Raw genomic sequence first — 24768 nt, 5'->3', positions numbered from 1 at the left:
ACTATATCAAAATATTATAAGTAACCAGCAATTTGCTTAAATGTGTTCCAAGACATTCATTCAAATAGGATTAATCCTACATACACGTGGAATCAATTCAAGCGCCTTTTTTGCTTGTAGTTTTAACATACCCAGTTTTATTTAGTTCTTAGATAGCCAAAACATCTTTTGAAAGACATATAATACACTGTATTATTGAATACACATTCAAACTATTTTGATTAAAAGTATAGTTCTAAACAAAAAACCTGCTGTCCTATTTGGCGTAACAAGATAATTATATTCCAAATTACAGGTAGTTATCGTTATAACACGTTTGCATTAGCCAAAGCCTACCTCTGGTGCTCTGAATATTCATTTTAAGAAAGATTTTTAAAAACTGGAATAAGTTCAGGGAAGGAAAACATGAATAATAAAGATCTGGTAACTATTTTATGAGGAGAGACTAAGAAAATGGAGTACATTTTTTCTTGAGAAAAGAAAACTTCAACAGTATATTCAAGTGTACACAATCCAAGGTATGTAAAAGGGCACCATATCGATGCTTTTTCTTCACAATAAAACAGTTCAGAAATAGAACCAGTTCTCAAAGAAAGTGGGGAATTCTATATTAGACAGGTTCAAGAGAAGCTGGATAGCCATTTATTGTGTATGCTTTAAATTGGGTTTCTGCACTGAGCAAAAAAAGCCTCAGTGGTTTAAAAGGTCCATTTAAGTTTTTATTTTATAAGAATTTCATGATAAATTAATGTTTTGATCTTTAAGGCTGCTTGTTTTGAAACTGATTTTGACTATAGGAATGCAAATTAAGTTTATATAAAAATCTTTAATACAAATAATTTCTTTCACTGCTTACATTTTTTCCATTAAGCTAGGGGCAGTTACTGAAAGTGCCATGTTTTGATAGTTCATGGATTTGAATCTTATATAATAGTACAAACGTGTGTTTTCAAGCTTCAGGCAAGCCAAACAATGAATCCTTCCTTGTATTAGTAATTGGGATCTCTGATCACAGACTGAACAATATAAATGCTGAATGAAACATTTTCATTAAACTGGATTATTTCATCCGGAAAAATAATCAGATTCATTATTGTTGGTGGTCACTCATATGAATACAAAAACATGTTTTCCTTCATTTGGAAAAAAAAAGTTTCATCTAATGAAATACATGTTTTTGGATATAACTATAAAAATGTTGGATGGGAGAAAAACTTATGTCTCTAAAATTTTAGACATAATGTGTCTAAAATTGAAGAAATAAGGCAGTAGAAGTCTAAAAACTATAAAATACCTGACCGTGATTACAGTATCTAAATGTGATGAGTGCCCTTCATAAGCACTAAAATTTATAAACATGAAGAAACTATGCTATGAACAAATTAACCAGTTTATTCTAAAATCATGCTCAGCTATCTTTCTAAAAGCTACTTCATTTTACTAGGAAAAATGTTTAATTTGTAATGTAATGTAAAATTACATTACAGTAAATTTTAATTTGTAAAAATGTTTAATTTGAGAACAGAAAATAAATCATACATTTATATATATATATATTTAAATCCAGTACAAACCATGTACAGTATATGGCTGAATTCATTGACATTAGTTGATACTTGATACCTTTATTTCCCATTTGTCTTATGCAAGATGTATCTAACAATAGTTTAAATATTTTGCATGGATATAATTTGTTGTTAAGGTGGGTTAAGGTGTTAAGGTGTTGTTAAGAGAATATAATGTAAGAATAGTAACTCGTGAGAAGAAGGAATTTACTACCTGGCAGAAAAGAGATTATTAATGGTGCAAACCAATTTTCTACAGCCTGGTATCATGAAACTGTTGAAGTGGCAATTCCTAAAATTCTCTATCAACGTGGTTAGAGAATTTTGACATACGTCCTGGTACATTAGGAAAGAGCCAAATTGACATAGGCAAGAGAGTACATTTGGAACAATGGATTTTCTGTGGCTTGACAGCCTATGTAAACATGTAAATAATTGAATTCTTAGAAGTTTATATTGCTTCTTTATAGATCTGTTAATTTAAAATTATGTGTTCTTTTGTCTAGATATTATTTTATGCTGCTTTGATCTTACAAAAACTCACCATCAGATTTTAAATTTAAAACATCAGGTTTAGAAACATTTTCCTGATTTAATAAGTTGTTATCATCTGACTCCAGCTTTCTTTCTAAAGATAGAAGCATCCTCATAGTTGTAAGTACAGTGAAGAAAATTTACCCTCTGCCCTTCTTATAGCTGTGTGGATGGATTGCTAATGCTTTCCTACACTGTGTAGCAGCCCCATGACCGTAATATTAAAGAGAAGCTGGAGCAGTTGGTGACTTGCTTTAATTCCATATAAAATACAAAATTAGAATCATGGAATTACAAGGAACATTCTAATCCAGCTTTCTGAGCAAGGCAGAGATCTTCAACACATATGCCCTTGGTTTGAAAATCTCCAGTGATGGAGAACCCATTGCTCAGGAGGATTTCCTCTGATATTTGAAATTAACACAGATCTGGTTCCCTTAGTTCTTGGGAATTGGATGAGTGGGATTTAGTAGTTTTAGATCTATCAGCTTTTGATTCACTAGCTTTGATGTCCCTGCAGACTATACAATGTAAGCCTGGAATGCTATATTAACAATAGTTTTACTTCTTATGTTCACAAAGTGGAGCTAGGGGACAACTGACACTGGTCAATAGTGCTCCATAGATTTTTCTCTGTAAGAACTGATCACTTCTTTGCTTTTCAGATAAGACAAAGTAGTGTGAATCAGTAGTGGGTTTCAATTTAGTTTGCTACTGGTTCGCTCGTGTGTGATGCTTCTGCACATGCACAGAAGCGTCTGGGTGGGTGGGCGGAGCCTCCCACCATCACCGCTACCAGTTCACCCAATCTGGGGTGAACTGGTAGCAACCCACCACGTGTGAATAATGCAAATATAGGAAAGCAGTATAGAGTGAAGTAACCCCCAAATACTAGGCTATATCATTCTAACTCTTGCTTGAGTATAAGACTTGTTTTGTTTTGGAAAACATTATATTTGAGTTTTTAAAAATCTGAATTCATAGTTTAGGAACTATGATACTGTTCCCTATTTTTTTAAGTGGAAATAATACCAAGAAATGTATCTGTTTAGTTATATTTAATGCATTAGAGTTGGAAACAAATATACAAGCTTATACTGTGCCTATTGCAGTGTGCTTACATGAAGTGCTACTTTTAAACATCCAAAGTTTACATAATTGCATAATCTCACAGTTAGACTAAGATTGACCGGTATCAAAATCTTATCTAGTAGTGAAGAGGAGTATGCTCTTCTTTGTATAAAAAGCAAGAAAGGCATAAGTGTCCATATTATACCTGTCAATTATCTCTTTAAAGAAGCCACCCTTTTTTCTTGGCTCACACAATGTAGCTACTTAAGCTTATAAAAATATAAATATGAGTTAAGGAGTGTTAACAGCATACTTCCTCCTATTCCAAGGTACTTCATCATACCCTGTTGACATTCCTTAACTCAAATTGTATGAGAGGGAGATGCTCTACCAATGCTAGGCCGGGAAAAAATACAGGTTATTTTTAAAGAAGTCTTCATTAGGTTGTACAGACCTATGGCCAAACTGAAGTATGTTTTAAAGCTTTATTACAAAACACAGCATATCCCTAATTGAATATTTGTACTGATTTTCTGTCTAGTTCCATAGGTTCAGAATGAACCAAAGAATTTTTTTAGGTGGTCAGTGACAAGAATATTCATGACCATGATGATATTCAGTCCACAAGAAATAGTCAAGTCCAGCCCATAGATTGAAGACCTGAGTCTAACAAGGTCGTGTGAAATATGATATCAGAGTGTAAATTTGTAGGCAAACTGGTTCAAAATATCACATACTAAATTAATCTGGTGTAATTTTCAATAACTTGGCTAATTTCCAGCATGATTGCTTTTACTGTGGACACCTGAACTCTAATGTATCTTCAAATTTCTAACTCAAGGAAAAAACTACACTGCTCAAAAAATAAAGAGAACACAAGCAGAAGACATCCGAGATCTGAATGAATGAAATAGCCTTATTAAATACTTTGTTCGTTACATACAGTAGTTTATACACTGCTCAAACAACTAAAGGGAACACAAAACTACTGTATGTAACGAACAAAGTATTTAATAAGACTATTTCATTCATTCAGATCTCGGATGTCTTCTGCTTGTGTTCCCTTTATTTGTTTGAGCAGTATAATTAAGTAACCTGGATTTATAATCAAACGTTCTGGGATTTTGTTTTGTTTTTTGGGCACATTTATGGGCTTGCTTTAGGATCAGAAATCTGAATGGAAGAGCTGCAAGAGATTAAAAACTATCCAGATTCCATTCTAGCACTTAAGTCTCAAAGCAGCAGAAGTTCATAGGTTGTCTGATTTTCTAATAGCTTCTAATAAAAATCTTCTAATTTGACAATGAGAATGTTAGGCTTAATTCAAATTGTTGGTTGAAACCATTAAAGCCTTCAGTTGTTGAAAATTATACCTGGCTACCAAAGGAACTGCCTATCTCATTATTAAGATACACTCTACTGTTTGAGGAGGCTATCGTTGCAAGACCTATTTATTGCCAAGTGGGGAATTTCTTCATCATTGTTTCTAAAGTGGGAATATAAGGAGTTATAATTAGCTTTTGCTAGGTTTTTTTCAAGAAGTATCGAAACATGTCTCTAGCTTGGCCTTTAAATTACTTACTTTGCTTTATTATTTTCCGATAGTATTATTTATTATATGCTACATACAATAACATGCTACTTGGTCTCTTGATGAAAAGGTGACATAAATATATTAATTACAGTGATTTTATTCATAGGTGCTATTAGTAAGCAGTAGCCGGTACCCAGATCAGTGGATTGTTCCAGGTGGAGGAATGGAACCTGAAGAAGAACCAGGTGGTGCTGCTGTCAGAGAAGTCTACGAAGAGGTAAAATGATTCAAAGTTCCCAATTTGAAATAATTTGTGGCTCTTTTTTTTAGAATCTTTACTACTAATTCATTCCTTCTGGTATATAAGGTAGACAGGACTCATGCTTCACAACATGATAATCTAGAGAGAATCATTCTCATAAGTGTGCTAAAAATAGGTTACATACTAGACTTGTCTGAATGAAAATACTATACCGCTACTAAATGTATAATATTCTTTTATGATGGTGCCAGTGGATTTTGCAAGATGTAGAAATCAAAATGATATTCTTAAGAATATGATTCTTATCAAGTATTTTCTTGAAGAACAAAACTGGTTGCTATTTAGGTGTGCTACATTTCTTAAATTTTCATCTGCCTTATTAGTTACATTTTCTTTGCATTTAACTCCTATGAAAATAATTAAATAGGAACCTTTGTTGGAAAGTTCTGTGCCTAAATTTATTTATTTTTATTAGAATTTGTCAAACAAAAATGAGAACAAGAAAATACAATGACAAGGACAATAGGCACGTTAGTGCACTTATGCATGCCCCCTCTACTGTCAACTTAAGTATGATGTAAGGTCCACAGAAGTCAATTTGTGACTGAAACTGTGAAAAATTGTAATTGAATTGACCTGCAAAATGGATGGTTTCCTCCCCACAATTACATCCCTCTTAGAAATTATATTGTAGGAATACAAGGATTGTCTATAAATATTTTTCTTCTAAAAAGTCTGTCTCATTTCTTGCAGGCTGGAGTAAAAGGAAAACTTGGCAGATTGTTGGGAATATTTGAGGTGAGCCTTTTTTAAAAAAATTGGGAATATATTCTAGAAAATTAATGTGTAGTTGTACTTCTTAGGGGCAGGAGGCAACATATCTAAAATTACTCGGGTGAAGAATTGATAATGTAAGTTGTTGGATTTCTTAATCAGATTTAGCAATGGAACAATATTATAATACAAAAATGAGAAGATATTTATTCTATGGAATATTACTTTTTCCAGTTTTCAGTGGTGTTATTTTTGAAATTCATTCAGGCTGAAATCATTAGTACTTCCACTGAAAAGCAATGAGGATATTTAACGGAAGCACTTATCTAAATGTTTGGATGAAGTAGACATAGCTATTAGAAAACTTGCACAGCAGTTCAAGGTTGTCCGTGCTTCTATGCATCCATGGCTACTTTGCTTTGCTGGCAGTCTCAGTGGACGTGTCTGGTATAGACACATATGCACAAAAGAGGACAGCTTTCAAAGCAGAATAAAGTTGCTTTTAAATCTTCATGGAAAGGGATTTTCGCATTTGTGAAGAGCTTCGCTGTGAAAAGCTTATACAACAGAGATAATTAATTTTTGTCCAGTTCCTGGACATAGCATGTTCTGTTAAATCCCATAGACCACTTTGGCAAATTCAATAAAAGCCAGTAGATAAAGCAGAACCATATTTGTAGCATTTATATTTCTGTTGCTGCAGATTCATTCTAGACTTTTATAATATTTATACATTTTGCTTTTTTCTAGTTTGTTACCTTGTTTCTATAATGATTGTTAACTATTAATATCAGTTTTAGTGATTATATTTTGTTATACATACTGTATGTACATTCTCATCACTTTATTACCTTTAGGATTAGGGTAAGCAGTATTATGCAAAGGGCAGAAGTGGAGAAAGAAATAGTAAGCCAAATAAATTGAAGATCGGATGTAAAAGAAAAGAACATGAAATAGTTAAATCTAGATTGCACTTATATCATTCATCTCTCCAGATGTTTTTATCTTTACAAATTATCTTTGTTTCTATTATACCCCTACAATGTTTCATACACTTATTTCTTATCCTTTAAACATCTCAGTTCTTTTCTGAAGATCTCATTAACTCCATACAACCATGACTTTCTCAGTCCTGTTGTTCTCAATTCCTTCACCCTTGGTTATAGATTTCTTTGGCCTTCACTTCTCAATCATTCCATCTGTATGATCAAACTACAAATAGTCCTTGACTTACAATAGTCCCTTTAGTGACCATTCAAATTTACAGTGGCACTGAAAAATGTGACATGACTATTTCACAAAGTATGACCTTTGCAGTATCCTCATGATCATATGATTAAAATTCAGATGCTTGGCTATGGGGAAGACAGATGCACTTAACTACCAGGTTACTAACTTATCAACTGCAGTGATTAGCTTAACAATTATGGCAAAGAAAGGTAAAATGGGGCAAAATTCATTTAATTAATGTCTCACTTAACAACAGAAATTTGGGCTCAATTATGGTTGTAAGTCATATTTCTTTAATTCTGGTCTCACTTTTATATTCAGAGCCTTGGAGCCTTGGTAGTACAGTGGTCTAAGGCACCCTGTTATTAAGCTGGTTATTAAGACCAGCTGCTTGCAAGTACTGCAGGTTCGAATCTCGCCAAGGCTCAAGGTTGACTCAGCCTTCCATCCTTTCTAAGGTAGGTAAATTGAGGACCCAGTTGTGGGGGCAATAAGCTGACTTTGTATAAATATACAAAAAGGATGAAGGCTATTGCTGAGCACATTGTAAGCCGCCCTGAGTCTCCGGAGAAGGGCGGCATATAAATCAAAAAATTTTTTTAAAAAATTTGATTTTGCATCTTCTGATTTTTGACCCTATATTTTCCTTGTTATTATACATATTGCTTAAGTATTTCATTTCCATAGTATTCAACTTTTATGTTTCTTTAGCTACACTCAGTTTTCACTTCCCAATAACAAAGTGGACAAAAACATCCTGTTATACACACCAGTTTTGCTACTTCTCCATTGTGGGGTGGAGACAGCAGCCAGAAGTGGGTTCAGCTCGTGCAATCAGATGAAGGACTGAGCCTGTCAAAGCTAAATCCCGCCCCCGTTGCTAGGGGCTCCCAGCTTTGCTCAGTCCTTCAGACTGCACTGCAGTGTGGAATTTCTCTCCGTAGTTTTTTTACCCTTTCTTAATTCATTCGGATTCCTTTGGCTTTAAAAATTGGACTGTGATACTGACTATTCTTCTGCTTGCTGGACTCCTGCTTATTTGAACAGTGAGGTAAATTTGTCTCTTTGCCTGTTTCCTCCCCCCTGGACTGTTGACGATCATCCTTCCACTGGTCAGTAAGTGGGGATTGTGGAGCCTCGCTCTCCCATGGGGGAGGTGGCGATTTCGCCACTTGCTTTGTCATCTTTCTGCCCTGATTCTACTGAGCTAGCCTCATTACCGCTGTGGAGTTGCTACGCTCCCTAACGCTGGTCGGACCGCCATTTTGAGAGCCACCCTTGCTGAGGGAAAATTTCTTGCAGTTTGAATTGCCGCTTGTCGGCTTTCACAGCCTCAGCTGATTGTCGGACCGGCTTTAATTAGCAGATCCCTGGCCTATTTCACTCACCCTTACCAGCTAGAGCAGTGTTTTCACCCCTCTGTCGCTTGGTCGGCTTTTGGGCTCTCCTGTGGAGCTTCGCGCTCCTGTTGCTGCTGGGGCGCATCCGCCATTTTAATTCACCACGCAAGTTGTGGTTTCTGGTGAGGCGTTTTTCTGCTGCGGTCCTCAGTCTCTGAACGTGCCACTGGTCCCTGTAGAGGCTTGGCCAAGTTTATTGCCTCCAGGGCTTTTATATCACTACTGCGCCCTCTATATCCTTAACGCTGTGACACTGAGATGTCCTGCTTAGAGACCATTTGTATTTGTGTGGCTGGCGGCCATTTTATTGAGGCATAGCTGAGGGCAGTTCGGGAGCGGCCATTTTGTACTCCCCAAGGGCTCTCTTTAATCGAGGCCCTCCCTTCTTTCTGCCCAACATGCCTAAGGCAGTGGCTAAGAGCAAGCATGGGCGCAAGGCCGCAGTACAACAACAGTCCCTAGACATCCATAGAGATTTGGGGACCAAATCCCTTTCTGAGGCTGACAACCTGACTGTTTCCAAGTCCAAAAAGGCCTGCTCACATGAAAAGGGCTCTTCTTCCATCCCATCACGTACTGAACGATGCAGGGATAAAGTTCTGAAGCAGTCGGGTAATAACACCAGCAGCCTTCATTCACCAGCACCAGTGCCTCACTCTCTACTCCCTGAAGCAAGGCCTCATCAGTCTCCTCCTACATCGGATCAGGTCTCACTTCAAGATTGCCCTTTGGACATTCATAGTGCGGACTTGTGGGGCTCAGGCCCAGTGGCTTCCTCTCTGGCACCTGCTCCTTCATCCCAGGCTCCACCTGCTCAGTCTCCTCCTGTCTCAATTTCTGCTCCAGTTCGTACTTCTACGGAAGTCGGACCGGCTACTGACCATATACAGACTGTTCTTCGTGCTGAGGACATTCAAAAGATGATTGCAGCAGCTGTGCAACAGTCTTTGGCTGCACATAGATCTTCCAGATCCAAACATTCTGCATCTTTGTCGGTAGCATCATACTCCTCCGTCTCCTCGGCTGAGGAAGAGGAGGATGAGCTGTTGTCTACAGCGGAATCTCACTCTCCTGCTCCGTCCTCTGTAAGCCGACCTTCAGCCTTTGGTGATGCTGATCTCCAAGAACCAGGGTTGTCCGAAGACGAGGGTCTCCCTCCGGATCAAGCTCCCTTTACGGGCCTTTTTCCGCAGGCTCTATATAAGTCTCTCCTGTTTAAAGCCGTGAATACGGCTCAACTTGGGACTTCCACTCAACCAACTCTGCCTACGTCTGAGGGCACGCTAAATCCCTTATTTACAGAACCACCTAAACCTGTAACAGCTGTGCCTACTCCCCCTCTCGTTCTGGACGTTATACGGAGGCAATGGTCCTCTCCTGCTACTGCTCCCGTACCATCCACCACAGATAAGAAGAACTTCTCCGTTTCATCCGAACTGGCCTCCCTGCTTCAGGTTCCAACAGTGGATGCCCCTGTCGCCGCATTGCTTTCTCATTCTACAGTTCCAGGGAATCCTGAAGAAAACCTTCGCCCCGAAGAACGTCGCTCCGACCAAGTTCTCCAATGGGCTCCTCTTGCAGCCGCCTGGGCCATTCAATCAGCTACAACGGCCTCCTTTTTTAACCGATCGACCCTTCTCTGGCTTCGTCAGATCCAAGACAAGCTATCTACCGAGGACAACAAATTCAGACAAGACATCAACAAAATTGTGGCGGCAGTACAGTTCTTGGCTGATGCGACGTTGAATGCAGCTCGCTTCGCATCCAAATCGTTAGCTTCTACTGTGGCAGCCCACCGCCTGGTTTGGCTGCATCATTGGCCAGCTGACACCCGGCATAAATGGCGGTTGGCCTCCGTTCCTTTTCTGGGGGAGAAGTTGTTTGGGGATCCATTGGAGGCCTTCCTAATAGAAACCAAGGACAAGAGAAAAGTATTACCCACGGCCTACCGTAGGGGGGAGTCCAGATACTCACCTTATTCCTCTCGCGCCCAATTTCGTCCTTCAGACGGGGGTTCGGGATCCTCTCGTGGTACGAATAATTTTGTTCCCAGGCAGAGGGGGTTTCAGGATAGACCTGGGAGGGGCAGATCCTTTATGACTAGACGGCCCTTTCGAGGGGGAGGGGGTCGTTCCATCCATCGCCGTCATTAATAGTGCTCCCGATCCTCCTGTGGACGGCAGATTGGGTCTCTTTGCTGCTCTTTGGGATCGCACTACATCCGATTGCTGGGTCTGGGCTTCCATTCGATCTGGACTGCCCATCGAATTTGTCTCCACCCCTCCTTCTGTTTTTCTCCGCTGTCACCAGTCGGGTAACCCCGAGCGTAGATCCCTTATGGATTCGGCTATAAATCATCTCCTCTCCATCAGGGCCATCCAACCTGTGCCCCAGAATCAATTGGGTCAGGGGTTCTACTCTCGGGTTTTCTTGGTACCTAAGTCTTCAGGTGGGTGGAGATCTATTCTGGACCTTAAATGTTTGAACCATTTTGTTATCTATAGAAGGTTCAAAATGCAATCTTTACGTTCTATCTTAGATGGCGTTCGGAGTGGCAACCTCCTCTGTTCAATTGATTTAACTGAAGCATATCTTCATGTACCCATTCGACCTTCCCATAGAAAATTATTACGCTTCTACTACGCAGGGAATCATTTTCAGTATAGGGCTTTGCCCTTTGGTCTTTCCTCAGCTCCCTGTAGTTTCACCAAGATATTGGCGGCTTTAGCCGCTTCCCTTAGGCTTAGGTCAATTCGTCTCCAGTGTTATCTGGATGACATCCTTATCATGTCCACTTCTACTCCTCAGGCCTATTCAGACCTTTGTCTCACCATTCAGACCCTGGCTGCCCACGGTTTTTCCATTAACCTGGAAAAAAGCCATCTCGTCCCCTCTACTAGAATTACACACCTGGGGGCGATCATTGATTCTGTTGAGGGCAAGGTCTATTTATCCGGGGAACACCAGGAGGGACTGAGGACTCTAGCGGCTCAGGTTAGTCGGGAAAAACGTGCTTCACCCTTGCTTCTATCGAAATTGTTAGGGAAGATGGTTTCGGCCATTGATATTGTTCCCTGGGCCAGACTGCACCTGAGAGACCTTCAGTGGTTTCTTTTGCCTTTGCAGAAGGTGGGGGAAGGCACCTCGTCGACCAGAATCTCCATTCCCAGGGAGGTGTTGGCGTCCCTTTGATGGTGGCGCTCCGAGGCCATTGCCAAGGGCTGTTTTTTCCTGGACCGTCGCTGGGTTGTTGTCACCACCGATGCCAGCATGGTTGGCTGGGGCGCTCACTGCGGAACACAGGTGGCTCAGGGCACGTGGTAGGCCACCGAAGCCTCCCGCAGTATAAACTGGCTAGAACTACGAGCTGTCGTTCTTGCTCTCCGGGCCTTTCGTCATCTGGTGGCCAGAACACACGTGTTGGTTCTCACCGACAACGTTTCAACAAAAGCCCACATAAATCGCCAGGGGGGCACCAGGTCCCGGTTGCTGATGTTGGAAGCCAGACGACTTTGTCTTTGGTCGGAACGCCACTTGATCTCCCTGAAGGCGGAACACATTTCGGGGGAGGCGAACGTACAAGCGGATTGGCTCAGTCGCCAGTCGATAGACCATTGCGAGTGGCATCTGAATCCCTGTATCTTTCAGAAGTTGACGAGTCACTTTGGCAATCCTATTGTGGACCTATTCGCTTCACCTCAGAATACACAGCTCCCCAGATTTTTCTCCCATTTCCGGACACCTCAGGCGGAGGCAGTGGATGCTCTGCGCTCCCTGTGGCCTCCAGGTCTGCTTTTCGCGTTCCCGCCGATTCCCCTCCTTCCGAGGGTCCTCCGAAAGATTGTTCTGGAACGGGCGGAGATCATTCTCATCGCCCCTCATTGGCCACGGAGGTCATGGTTCGCCGACCTCATGCACTTATCAGTGGCTCCTCCTTGGACACTTCCGTGCCCCTCCGATTGCCTCAGTCAAGGACAGATTCTGCATCCGGACCCACTGTGGCTGAGACTAACCGCTTGGAGATTGAGCGGTGCGATCTTCAACGAGACAACGTCCCTCCTTCAATAATCTGAACTATCCAGACTTCTCGCCATCCCTCCACGAATCGAATCTATTCATCAACGTGGCGGGCATTTTGTACTTGGTGCTCCTCCCAGGACATCTCATCGCTGGAGGCTTCAGTGATACAAGTCCTGAGATTTCTTCAGGCGGGCTTGGACAAGGGGCTCTCGCCCAACACCTTAAGGAGGCAGGTGGCAGCGATTTCGTCTGTTTTGACTTCCAACTCTCTCCAGCCTTTGTCTCACCAACCGCTTATACGACGTTTCCTACGGGGGGCCACCAACTTGTCTCCCCCGGTTTTTCATAGATATCCCACTTGGGACCTTTCCCTTGTGTTGAACTCTCTTACTGAGCCACCATATGAACCGTTACGGACAGTCAGTCTACGTCTTTTGTCATACAAAGTAGCTTTCTTGGTGGCTATAACGTCTGCTCGGTGTATTTCGGAGATCGCTGCACTTTCTATGAGGGACGATTTGTGTGTCTTTCATGTTGACCGGGTTGTCCTTCGACTCGACCCCACATTTGTGCCTAAGATTAACTCTCCTTTTCACCGTTTACAGGAACTGGTTCTCCCAGACTTCTGCCCTCATCCGTCTCATCCATTAGAACGTCGATGGCACATGCTGGATGTCCGGAGGGCTCTTCGGATCTACTTGACAAGGACTGCGGACATTCGTCGGTCTGAGTCATTATTTCTCCCTGCTTCGCTAGGTGCCAAGGTGTCGTCGTCGAGGATTGGCCGTTGGATCCGGTGCACGATTGCTACAGCGTACGAACTTCGTTCCTTACCGTCTCCTGCCAGGGTAACGGCACACTCGACGAGAAGTGCTTCAACCTCAGCGGCCTGGTCCACGCAGGCTTCGCTACTCGAAATCTGCAGAGCGGCTACCTGGACCTCTCCTTCCCCCTTTATTCATCATTATAAGATAGACAAATTTGCTTCTGCAGAGGCTGCCTTCGGGCGGAGAGTTCTCCAAGGAGTTCGAGGGGACGGGGAGTTGCTTGCCCAGACTGTACCCTCCCTAGACTTGGGACACTGATCTTGGGTATGTCCCACTTCTGGCTGCTGTCTCCACCCCACAATGGAGAAGGGGCATTGGTCCTACCTGACACGCACCTTCTCGTTGGGTGGAGACAGCAGCCAGTCCCACCCTGTCAGTCTGGACATTAATGTGTTTATTCTCCTGTTTTTTATTCCACACGTCTAGCCTGTCTTCATCCTTCACAAAGCTGGGAGCCCCTAGCAACGGGGGCGGGATTTAGCTTTGACAGGCTCAGTCCTTCATCTGATTGCATGAGCTGAACCCATTTCTGGCTGCTGTCTCCACCCAACGAGAAGGTGCGTGTCAGGTAGGACCAACGCCCCTTCTACTTCTTTTGACAAATATTCATTCCTTCTATCAAATACCATAACAATTACCTTTCTACCAGCATTTATGTTAAATGCTTTATACTTCTAACATCACAAACATTGTTATTGATTTATTAAAGTGTCAAGTTCTCATCACACATCCATGTTTTACTCCCTGCTATGCCTATTTATTTTATTATATCCTCATGTTCGTACAGTTCTTGTTACCTTTTCAAGAACAAATATATGAATGTACATCATACACCCAATATAAAGTTTCAGTACTCTGGTCCAATTTTGTTTATTCTTTTCTCTTTTACCCTTTCAGCCAGAATTCTGTGAGGCACACTTGACAAACTAATTTTACTGTAGGTTCTGGATACAGATTTGTTACTTTTCTTTTTGGAAGAATGCCATTCTTTCTCATTATACAACTATCAGGCATAGATGTATTTTTCACAACCTAATAAACAAGTAACATAGCTATTCTATAAGCAAAAAGCATACATATTTTAATTTTTTATATTACACTATATTTGCAACCTTACAATATTTAGACATTCTCACATTTTGTCATATTTTTCATAATCATTTTCTGAACATTAACATTTATAGCATTTATTTCCATTCCATTTTCACTACCATTTCCTATATACAGTTGTGGCCAAAATTGTGGAAACCTTTTCGGAAAAGTGGATTTTTGAGGTTTGATGGCTAATAACGCCACTTTTTTGGGAGTAGTACCATATAATTATATATCAATGGAAAGATAATTTAATCAGTAATGTAATGCAACAAAGGTTGTTTAATTATCTGTATTCTATGAAAAGTTTCAGCCAAATAAACCAGAAAAAGGAAGCACAACTTGCTTAGGTAAATATCAGGTAGCTTTCCTCATCTGATTGTACCCAGTGAGCATGAGTGTTTAGAGAGCCAATCAGGTATCATCTTGTTTTGGCAATGAGCCAATCAGATCACACTAGGATTCAGTTATTGATGTCATGTATTGAAGCTGAGAGGAGGACATTTGTTAGTGTGTCTAACCCACTATTGGGTTTTTTTGTATTTTTTCATTTAGTGAGCTTGTAAAACGTAATAAAATTAAAGTGATGGTGCAAAGAGTTGAGTGGTCGCCCAGAAAGCAATGTAAAATAGTAGTATTAGGTGAACAAGGCTACAGTGATAAAGAAATTAGAAGAAAAATTGTTGGAAACTTAACCAAAGGTGGTATTTCTAAGTTTTTGAAGAGGTATAAGGAGATTCAGTCACTACAAAACCACACTGGTAAAGACAGGAAAAGGTACACAACAGCAGTGATGATAGAAGAATTAAGAGACTGTGTCTACGTGACAGAAGAAAATCATCTGGGTGTATACAAGATGAAAAGGTGCAATTCAGTGTGAAGTTGAGTGCAAGGACTGTTCGGTGCAGACTGCAGGAATTTGGCCTAAAATTTAGAACTCAATGAAAAAAGCCACTTTTATCTCTCAAACAAAGCTTGAAAAGACTAAACTCGGCTAAAACCCATGTTACCTGGACAGAGAAACAATGGGCAGTGTTATTTGGAGTGATGAGACCAAGATCTCCCTGTTTGGTAGTGATGGCATAAAATACGTAAGGAGAAGAATCGGAGAAGATTTGCATCCTGACTGCATAACATGTACCGTGAAACACCCAGTCAGTGTTATGATCTGGGACTGTATGATATCAAAAGGTGTGGGCAGAATTTGTGTGATTAATGGGAATATAAATGGACAAAAATACATGAATGAAATACTTGAGCCAACTGAAGCCTTCCGCACATGATCTTTTCCAAGACAATGAAGCATTTATATTTCAACAGGATTCATCTCCATGTCATGTTGCTGCTGTATGCAAAAAGTGCTTTCAAGATAATCATATTCCACTGCTGGAGTAGCCTGGGAATAGCCCAGACCTTAACCCAATTGAAAATCTATGGAGCCTAAAGAAACTTGTCAGAAGCTACCCAGCAATAAACCCCATTTAATAGAAGCAATCATTCAATCTTGGTTTCACATTATAACAGCTGCTGAACTAAAAGACTTGGTTCACTCCATGGGAAGAGGTTGTAAGGCCGTAATTCATGCTAAAGTTACCCGACTAAGTATTAACTGACGTGATAATTTTTGTATATCTCGTTTTTTCTATGGCGATCATATTTGTTTATCTCATTTTTTCTACGTGTTTCACTTTTCTTCTTTATAACTGAAGGATTCTATAATCCTTCATAAAAGATTACATTACATTCTTGATTAAATTATCGTTCCATTCATATATAATTTTATCGTATTACTCAAAAAAAAAGTGGTGTTATTTTTTTTTTTTTTTTAATTTGATTTATATGCCGCCCTTCTCCGGAGACTCAGGGCGGCTTACAATGCGTTAAGCAATAGCCTTCATACTTTTGTATATTTATGCAAAGTCAGCTTATTGCCCCCACAAACTGGGTCCTCATTTCACCTACCTTAGAAAGGATGGAAGGCTGAGTCAACCTTGAGACTGGTAAGATTCGAACCTGCAGTAATTGCAGGCAGCTGTGTTAATAACAGGGTGCTTTAAACCACTGTACTACCAAGGCTCCTATTATTAGCCATCAAACCTCAAAAATACTTTTCCCAAAAGGTTTCCACAATTTTGGCCACTACTGTATATAAAATTCATTTCAATATTTATCAGTTCCTTTTAACATTTCATCCCTCTTATTTTTATCAATTTGTTTTCTCTATACAGGACACAAATTTTCTCTTTCAATAGTCATTCTTTCACTTTAGCTTTTTTTCATTTCTTTCCATATCTATTTTTTTCTCCAAATAAGTCTGTATCGCGTTCAGACTTTTCCCTGAGCAAACATTTACCCCAAAAATCTTCATTCTCTTTCATTGTAGGGCCTCTAAATGGCCTATTTACTTTTGTCTTCTTATCCACTCACTTAAATCATCTAATTAAACTGCCCGCCACCCTATTATATTAACTCAGAACATTATATAATTTCCTCAGAATGATACACAGAACTAATAATTGTTCTTCTATTATGACTGCCCACTGGGCCTTAACTTGTAATTATCACCAACCTGTGGATTTCTGTTTTTGTATATACACCAGATAATCTATATAATATCTCATAACAACCCTCTCATTCAGGACAGCTATGCCATCACTTTCCAACATGACTCATCAACTCTGTTCTATACAGATGGGTCAGTATCTTTCAGGCTTATTCTTCCCATTTCTTGTAGTCTCATAAACATTCAACCTACCTATTTTTTTTCATTTGTTAATTCATGCTGTTTAACATTTCTCATGCTTGCAGTCACAGTCTTCTATAGCCTTCATCAAAGGGGCCCATAAATGCTGTAGTACATATAGATTAGGCCTGTCTTTAATCATACTGGTGCAACATGTAGCGCCCATTATTATAATTAAAAACATCACATAGTTTTGACACATTTTGGTAATATACAAGTTCAGCTCCAATTCAGTTGTACTCCAAGCATGCTCATACTGTTCTATGAAAGCTTCGATTCCTAATCATATCAAAATTTGCATCCTACCAGCTAAAAGCTCCATATTGTAGCTATCCTGATACAAATTCAGAATAATGTTGCTTTTTTGGAATTATGCTAATTCATGAATGTCAGTCACCTTGAGTATTGTTTTACCGTGGAGAAATATGATGTAAGTAATGTTAATATATCTCTGATGTTGCAAATGTAAATTAAACATATTTCTGTTATCTTTTTTCATACTAAAGCAGAATCAAGACCGGAAGCATAGGACTTATGTTTATGTTCTCACAGTGACTGAAATCCTGGAAGACTGGGAAGATTCAGTAAATATAGGCAAGACTTTTTCTATCTTATATATGCTAACTTTTTAAAACAAAATGAGTGTTTTTAAAATGTTACATTTAGGAATGTTATTTTTAGGAAATGTTCATTCAAGTTACGATACTATGTCATTTAAGTTATAAGCATAGTGTGTGTGTGTGTCTAGTGTACAAGTGTGTTACTGACAAGGGAGCAAATAAGCAACCTAAATCATACACAGTCCAAATGGTTAGTTTTTCATAGTATGTCTGTTTATAACTCCAAATGTTAAAGATCCTTATTCAGTAAGATGCTAAGATATACATAAACATTTCATATAGAGATGAAGATTTTGCCAGCTTGCAAGCAATAACCTTATTTCTCACATTTATAAGCTTTTCTTAAATATATTAAAATTTTAAATTTTAAAATACAAATACTTAAATAAAAATTATTTTAAAAGTATAGCACAGGGGTCTGCAACCTTAAACACTGAAAGAGCCATTTGGACCTGTTTCCCACAGAAAAGAAAACACCGGGAGCCACAAAACCCTTCCCATGCCTGACTATTTCTTAAGCGGCCATAAAACTAGCATATGTAGTTGAATTAAACATTCTGTTTTCTTCTGAAACTTTTCTTTTCTTGGATTTATCCATTGTTGGCCTACTGGGGGTTCAAAAGTTCAATAAATCGCATGCCAGCAGGTGCTGCACATTAGCGGTTGTGACACATATTTTGAGTGACGGAGCTGCAGCAGAGGGGTGAAAGAGCCACATGCGGCTCCAGAGCCACAGGTTGCTGATCCCTGGTATAGCAAAATAGTGTGAAAAAGTTACTTACTTTTTTGTAAAACTTGTTTACAAGTTATCTAAGTTTATAGGCAAACAATAAATTGACCAAATTTCCTGATGGTACTAAATTGTTTAAAAGGGGCATTATGTAGTACTCTGAAGGATTTCTCCAAATGTAGTGAATGGATCTCACATAGATAAGTGTGCTGACTTGCAAAATATGAGCACAAAAATTCACTAGAATCTTCAGGAAAAAGTAGAACATTTATTTATTTATTTATTTTATTTTATTTTATTGGATTTCTATACCGCCCTACTCCCAAAGGACTCAGGGTGGTGAACAGCCACAGAATAAAACACATAAATACAAAAATTTAAAATAGAATAAAAACAAATTAAATAATTTGGCTGAGACAAATTTAAAACACCCAATAATTTAAAAACAAATTTAAAATTTACATTTAAAAGGGGAGAAGATTTAGGCCAGGCCAACTTGATGAAATAAGAAAGTCTTGAGCGCGCGACATTGAAAGAGGTTTAGAAAAACTTAATGAGAAAAGTATGTATGTGTTTTGACAGAAGGTCAAAGAAAAAGACTTGGAAACAAACTGATCAAGTTTTCTTAGAGTTTTGTAGATTATATCATTTTTCCATGCTTTCTCTTTTTTTATTGTTGATGATACATTTAACAGGTGTGTGTGTGTGTGTGTGTGTGTGTGTGTGTGTGTGTGTAAAAGTATAAGTAATATATATATATTTCTTCTAGGAGTTTCTTACCAGAATCTGGCCATATGGTTAGGATTTAGCAAATACCATAGGTATCCTCGAGAAAGACAAGCCACTTATGACCATTCAAAGTTATGACCGACACCCAAAACTACTTACAACCTTGTTTCAAAGTTAAGGGCTTCGGTGCTCCCACATTATTTGCCCTTATAACAGATCATAGGGATGCTGTAGTGCTCCCCTGCCTCTCTTGTGGAAGCAGCTGCCATTTTCAGCACCTCAACAATTCCTTGTAGAAATAGCAGTTGCTTTCAGAGCTTTCTGCCCCATCAGCTGGCCAGTAGGAGTCTGAACATCTTTTGCAAGGTTTTAGGAAGCCAATTTCTGTGTGCCCACAAGCTGCAGCTTCTGGATGAACTTCAAGGGAAAGTTAAACCTTTCCCTTGGTTTAACTCCCTCCCTCCCCCAGAAAGCCACAGTTCTTCAATTTAAAAAAAAAAAAAAAAGCTGGGAGGGAGCACTTGTTGATCTCCCTGCCTCTGCTCTCCAATCTCCCATCCCTTTTAAAAACCTTATCTTGACTCAAGGGTGAAGAGTAGAGGAACAGAAGCAAGCAAGAAAAAATCTATCTGCAACTTTTTCCCTTGAACTGAAAAAGTTTAGCCAATTAGAGACTTGTGCAACAAAATGGAGGATGCAGTATTTGCGAGCTTTAGCTGTTCACCTGTGGAACCTAGCTAGGACTTAAAGGCTAGACTGTATACTGTCTCTTATAGGCAGGCAATCGACTAAAGCTTGCAAAGGCTCAACATCCTCTATTTTGTTGCACAAACCTGTAATCAGCTACACTTTTGGAGATGAATTTTTCAGTGGCCAGCTGATGGGGTAGAAAGCTGCAAAAGGCTAGGGAGCTGGTTCTTTTTTTTGCCCCAGAAAGGCAGAGCACCTTGACAGGAGGAAGGGCAGGGGCAGAATTAGGAAAGGCAAGTGTATCCAGCATTGTTTCCCATCATTTCTCCTTGGTAAAACAACTATGCAGTAGGCCAGCATATAAGGCACCCAAGGCTTGGGAAGAGGAGCATGGAGTATCTCAGGATGGGGGAGGCCTTGGAAGGCCTGAGGCAGGTGGGCCTGTACTTTACTAGGCCTCCCAGGATCTCCCCCACCCCTGAACTCCACTTACAGATCTGTGCATTTGTTTTAACACTTGACAAAGGCACTCGAAAGAGAGGGATAGCTGGTTGTTAATTGAGGCACTTCATTTAACATTGGCCAAAGCTCTGACCCAAATTGGCAGGCTCCGTTATGTTGTAACTTGAGGACTACCTGTACTGTTTGCCAGTCATTCGGCAAACAGCTCTGCTTTTCACTGTTGTCTTAGGTAATTTATTAAAATACATTAGCCATTCAGAACATCACTTGGGAATAAAAGGACAAGACAAATAAAAAAAATCATTAAAGAATAAACATTTTCCCTCAATATCAGAACTAATTATCTGTTAAACCTAAATGCAGGAAAATTAATTATAAACATACTATTAAAATATAGAATTCAGTCATTTCATGAGTATCATCAAGTTTTAAAAGAGACTAAATAGGATTGGCTGATCAATGGCTATGGATCTTGAAGCCTGAATCATACAGAATATACCTGTTACGGAATATGGAAAGGGCTAGCTATCTCACAAGCAAGTTTGATAACTTTTTGAAGCTTCTTCTTTTTGGCCATCACGTTCTGTGGAATACAGGTAGTCCTCAACTTACAACTACAATTGAGCCCAAAATTTCTGTTGCTACGTAAGACATTTAAGTGAATTTTGCCCCATTTTACGATCTTCGCAAAGTTAAGTGAATCATTGCAGTTCTTAAGTTAGTAACACAGTTGTCAAGTGAATCTGACTTCCCCATTAACTTTGCTTATTAGGAATCGCAAAAGGTAATCACATAACCCTGGGACACTGCATTGGTCATAAATAAGAGTCAGTTGCCAAGCGTATGAATTTTGATCATGTGACTATGGGGAGGTGCAACGATCTTTAAGTATGAAAAACAGTCAAAACGTTTTTTGATGTCATAACTTTGGTCACTAAATAAACAGTTGCAAGACGAGGATTACCTGTATTAGACTATGTTACCTTGGTGTTGCCTGTATTTTAAGAATAGATCTGAAATTTCTGGAATGTTTAAAGTCATTTTTATATGCAACATTGTTAAATAATGAAATAAAGGAACTTTCAGAAGCTTGTTTACTTAATGAATTTCTGTACCAGCCATCTCACTTAAATGACTGAAGTTATATAGTATTAGTGGAGTTTCAAACAAGCTGAACCTTAAAATATTATCTCTCTTTCTTCACAGGAAGGAAGAGAGAATGGTTTAAAGTTGAAGATGCAATCAAGGTCCTTCAGTGTCACAAGCCTGTACATGCAGAGTATTTGGAAAAATTGAAACTTGGGTGTCCCTCTACCAATGGAAATCCTGTAGTTTCTTCCCACCCTGATAATAGTTCTATCTATGTTACTTCAGCACAAACCTCTGGGCTACCATCTACTATAAGATAAATTTTAAGTTACTTTTTTCATGTTCTTCCATCACAAGTGGAAATGTATTAGTGATCCTGTGCTGTGTGTATTGTAATCAAAATCTTGAGTCCGTGAATACTTTGCGTTCAGTCTTACTTTTTTCTCTTTTTAGCAATGTATTTTGGCAAATCAAAGCCATACAGGGATTTTTAAAGATGCCTTAAATGGTCCTTTTTCATTTTTAAATATAGTACCTAATTTAAAAAGTGAATTTGAAACTTGACATTTGACTTAATTCAGTTTCTTAAACTTTCTCAAATAATTATATTGCTTTATCCCATTCATTGTTGTTTCCCAAAGTCAAAATTAAATTAGTTGGAGGAGTTAAGGCAATGAAACCAACAAAGTGCCTTCAGTGTTAAGCTTCCTCCTTTAAAATGTTCCATAGAAAAATCAGAGCATATTGATGTTTTTTTTTAACTTTTATCGTTTCTTCATATTGCTCTTGTTAAAGATTTTGGCCGAATAGGCAGATATCACAAAATGCCAAATTTTTTTCACTTTTGCTACTTATTGCCAAAGTTAGTATTCACTTTCTTTGCAGTTCCAGCAGGTTTAATTAATTACTGGAGACCATTCCAACTTTTTTCAGTCGTTTTATAGATTATGTGAATCATATTATTTGGAAGATAACTGTTTGGGGGGCTAAAGGGGGGCAAGGTCATATCAGAACATTAAAATGTTTTCATATCTGCCACTAAAACATGCATGTTTTTTCTCTAAACAGTAACAAGTTGTAATTTCACATTTTTTTAAAAAAAAACATCACTAAATTTCCATTTTTCTGTAAAGACAGTTTTGGTTGAGGTAAACAACCACTTCTGTTGTAAAAATTTCTCTCTTCTCATTCTTTCTATGTAACATACATTCACTGTAAATAATTCAACAGATGTAAAGTGTAAAGTGGAAAGTAAATGTAATGTAAATACAATTGTTCAGCCATTTGGGTTGCCACCTATGACTTTCATGTCTTAATAGTGACATAACAAGCAGGAATTTCAATAGCTCAATTTCTTTAATATACCTTCAGATTATTCTGGTTTTTTATTACACAGCTGTTAAAGGGACAACAGTTATGCCTAAAAACAGGTGGGGACTATACACTATGTAATGCTGCTATGAAATAACCACTTACTGTTGGCAATTTTTTTAAAGTGTCATAATTTTTCCTCTAGAAAAATGGAAATGATAATGTGCCATATGTATGAATCTAAATAAGGAACATCTGTAAAATATAAGAACAGTTGTGAGCTTTCATTTAAGAAGAACGTAATAGTAGTAATAGAGGATTGATATGAAGTTCTACCATAGGTAAGAACATTGAAATTTTAGTAGCTTAGATGATGGTGGGAATCATAGGGCGCAATCAGTTTCAAAGAGCCCTATGTAAAGTCAAAATGAGAACACAGACTTAATACAGAAACCTTGTATTAACTGGAATGGGAAAGTGATTATAAGTAATGTACAATCCTAAATTGGCTGTTCAGGCCCATGTTTCTATTTATTATTCAATAGTTTATTGACCATATAGTTGTAAAAGTGAGAAAATGTCTCACATTATCATAGTGATGAACAGAACAGTAAGCCAAGTCTGTAGTTCTTAACAGCTTCATCTCAACATTTTTGGAATATAATCTAAGCTAATAGAAATCGCAGATTACTAATGCATGGTTATTTTGCTTTTCATCATTATATACTATGTAAAAATGTACAGTTTACGCTAACTAAATCAAAGGTGAGTGCTTATAAATACTTCAGGCTGCCGTGCCACATAGTTACACTGATGTACAGATCTCTTTAGCCTATGCAATTTAAAATTACATCCTCCTCAGATTTCTGATATCTCTCTTGCAACATGATACACAGGATAAGAAATATCCATCGTTCAATTTCTTGAATTTACAAGTTCATTGAATAAAGTTAAACATTCTTTAATTCTATAATTTGCAGGCTGTGCAGTGCTTTGAAATTGGTTTAAGAAAAATATATGGCTGCCAGACAAGTGTTCAGCTTGTGCTCCAAAGCACCTCTTCTAAACTGAATCCAAAGAAACCCTTAGCTGTACTCTACTAATTTGCAAGTATAGGCAGGGCAATAGTTGTGTCAGATATAATAGGAAAGACCTCTTGCAAGATAAAATCTTTTATAACTAATAAAAAGAGCATGGTTTTCTGTAAATTGTCAAAGTATTGAAATATTCTTGTAGAATTAAGATGTAGATCAAAACTTGCTCTTCAGTGACATGCATTTGGTCTCTCAGAGGAATGGAAATTGATTTGGATCTTCATGTACAAAAGTTTGTTATAGAGAATAAGTAGTTGGGAACATACCTTATAAGCAGTGTAAGAGGCAACAAGAAATAATTAAAATCTCATGTTTACTGCAAGCTACCAAAGCTATTAAAATGTTTGAAACAATTGTTCAATGTGCTCCTGAAAGTGTACATACACAAAGACAAAACACAATTCAAGTTGTAAACGTTTTGAGCTGAGCATGGCTTTCTTTTAAAGACTGATGTAAGAATTTTGACTTTTTATATCTGAAAGAAACCTCAAATAAAAAATAAACACTTCCTGAAGACTGCTGTTCCTTTTTACAAAGTTTAGCATCATGATTAAGCAGTGCTTCACCAGGTCTAGAACCCACAAATATACTGCCACAACAGAAGCAGATTCAATCAAGCTGGCTGGCTCTATGTATTCATACTAAGTTCTAATCAAATTCTCATCTACCGGAAGTGCTTCTCATCAACTTTGTAGGGGAAGAGCCAATTTGGTGTATGTATACAAAGTATCAGGTGCCTGGTAACCACTTTTTCAGTGATTGGCATGTTATATTAAAAGGAATAAGTTTTCATGAGCTGCACTTCATCTCACCAAGTGCCCTTAGGAGTATAATAATCTTTGTGTAATACGCTGAAAACATTTTTCGCTTTCTGTCCTTTAGAATGATGCCCTGTTGTTTGCACTTGCTTTAAAATGTGTCCATCTCTGCCATTTTCTTGTTCAGAGTTGGAAATGTACGAGACCAGATACCAAAACACTGTTATTGCTAT

The 24768-nt window shown here is 38.6% G+C and overlaps 1 protein-coding gene across 8 annotated transcripts in view; it reads left to right on the top strand.

The window, feature by feature from the left end:
- Positions 1-24285, top strand: part of NUDT4 (nudix hydrolase 4) — a 32444-nt gene extending 8159 nt beyond the window's left edge. For 4 of the 8 annotated variants that reach the window (XM_087873998.1, XM_034403191.3, XM_034403188.3 and 1 more), the window contains 4 exons: positions 4871-4981; positions 5720-5764; positions 17562-17646; positions 21490-24285. In XM_087873998.1, the coding sequence (XP_087730124.1) occupies positions 4928-4981; positions 5720-5764; positions 17562-17646; positions 21490-21692 (387 nt within the window). In that variant the 5' untranslated portion in view covers positions 4871-4927 and the 3' untranslated portion in view covers positions 21693-24285. Of the gene's footprint in view, positions 1-4870; positions 4982-5719; positions 5765-17558; positions 17647-21489 lie in introns of all 8 variants that reach the window. The other 4 variants (XM_034403193.3, XM_034403189.3, XM_034403187.3 and 1 more) reach the window with 1 other exon arrangement.
- Positions 24286-24768: the final 483 nt, after the last annotated feature.

Source organism: Pantherophis guttatus, chromosome 7, assembly GCF_059756535.1.
Source record: "Pantherophis guttatus breed Tessera chromosome 7, ASM5975653v1, whole genome shotgun sequence".
NCBI classification, from domain to species: Eukaryota; Metazoa; Chordata; class Lepidosauria; order Squamata; family Colubridae; genus Pantherophis; species Pantherophis guttatus.
Note: the sequence above shows the minus strand (reverse complement) of the source record. Positions and strands in the feature narration are given on the sequence as shown.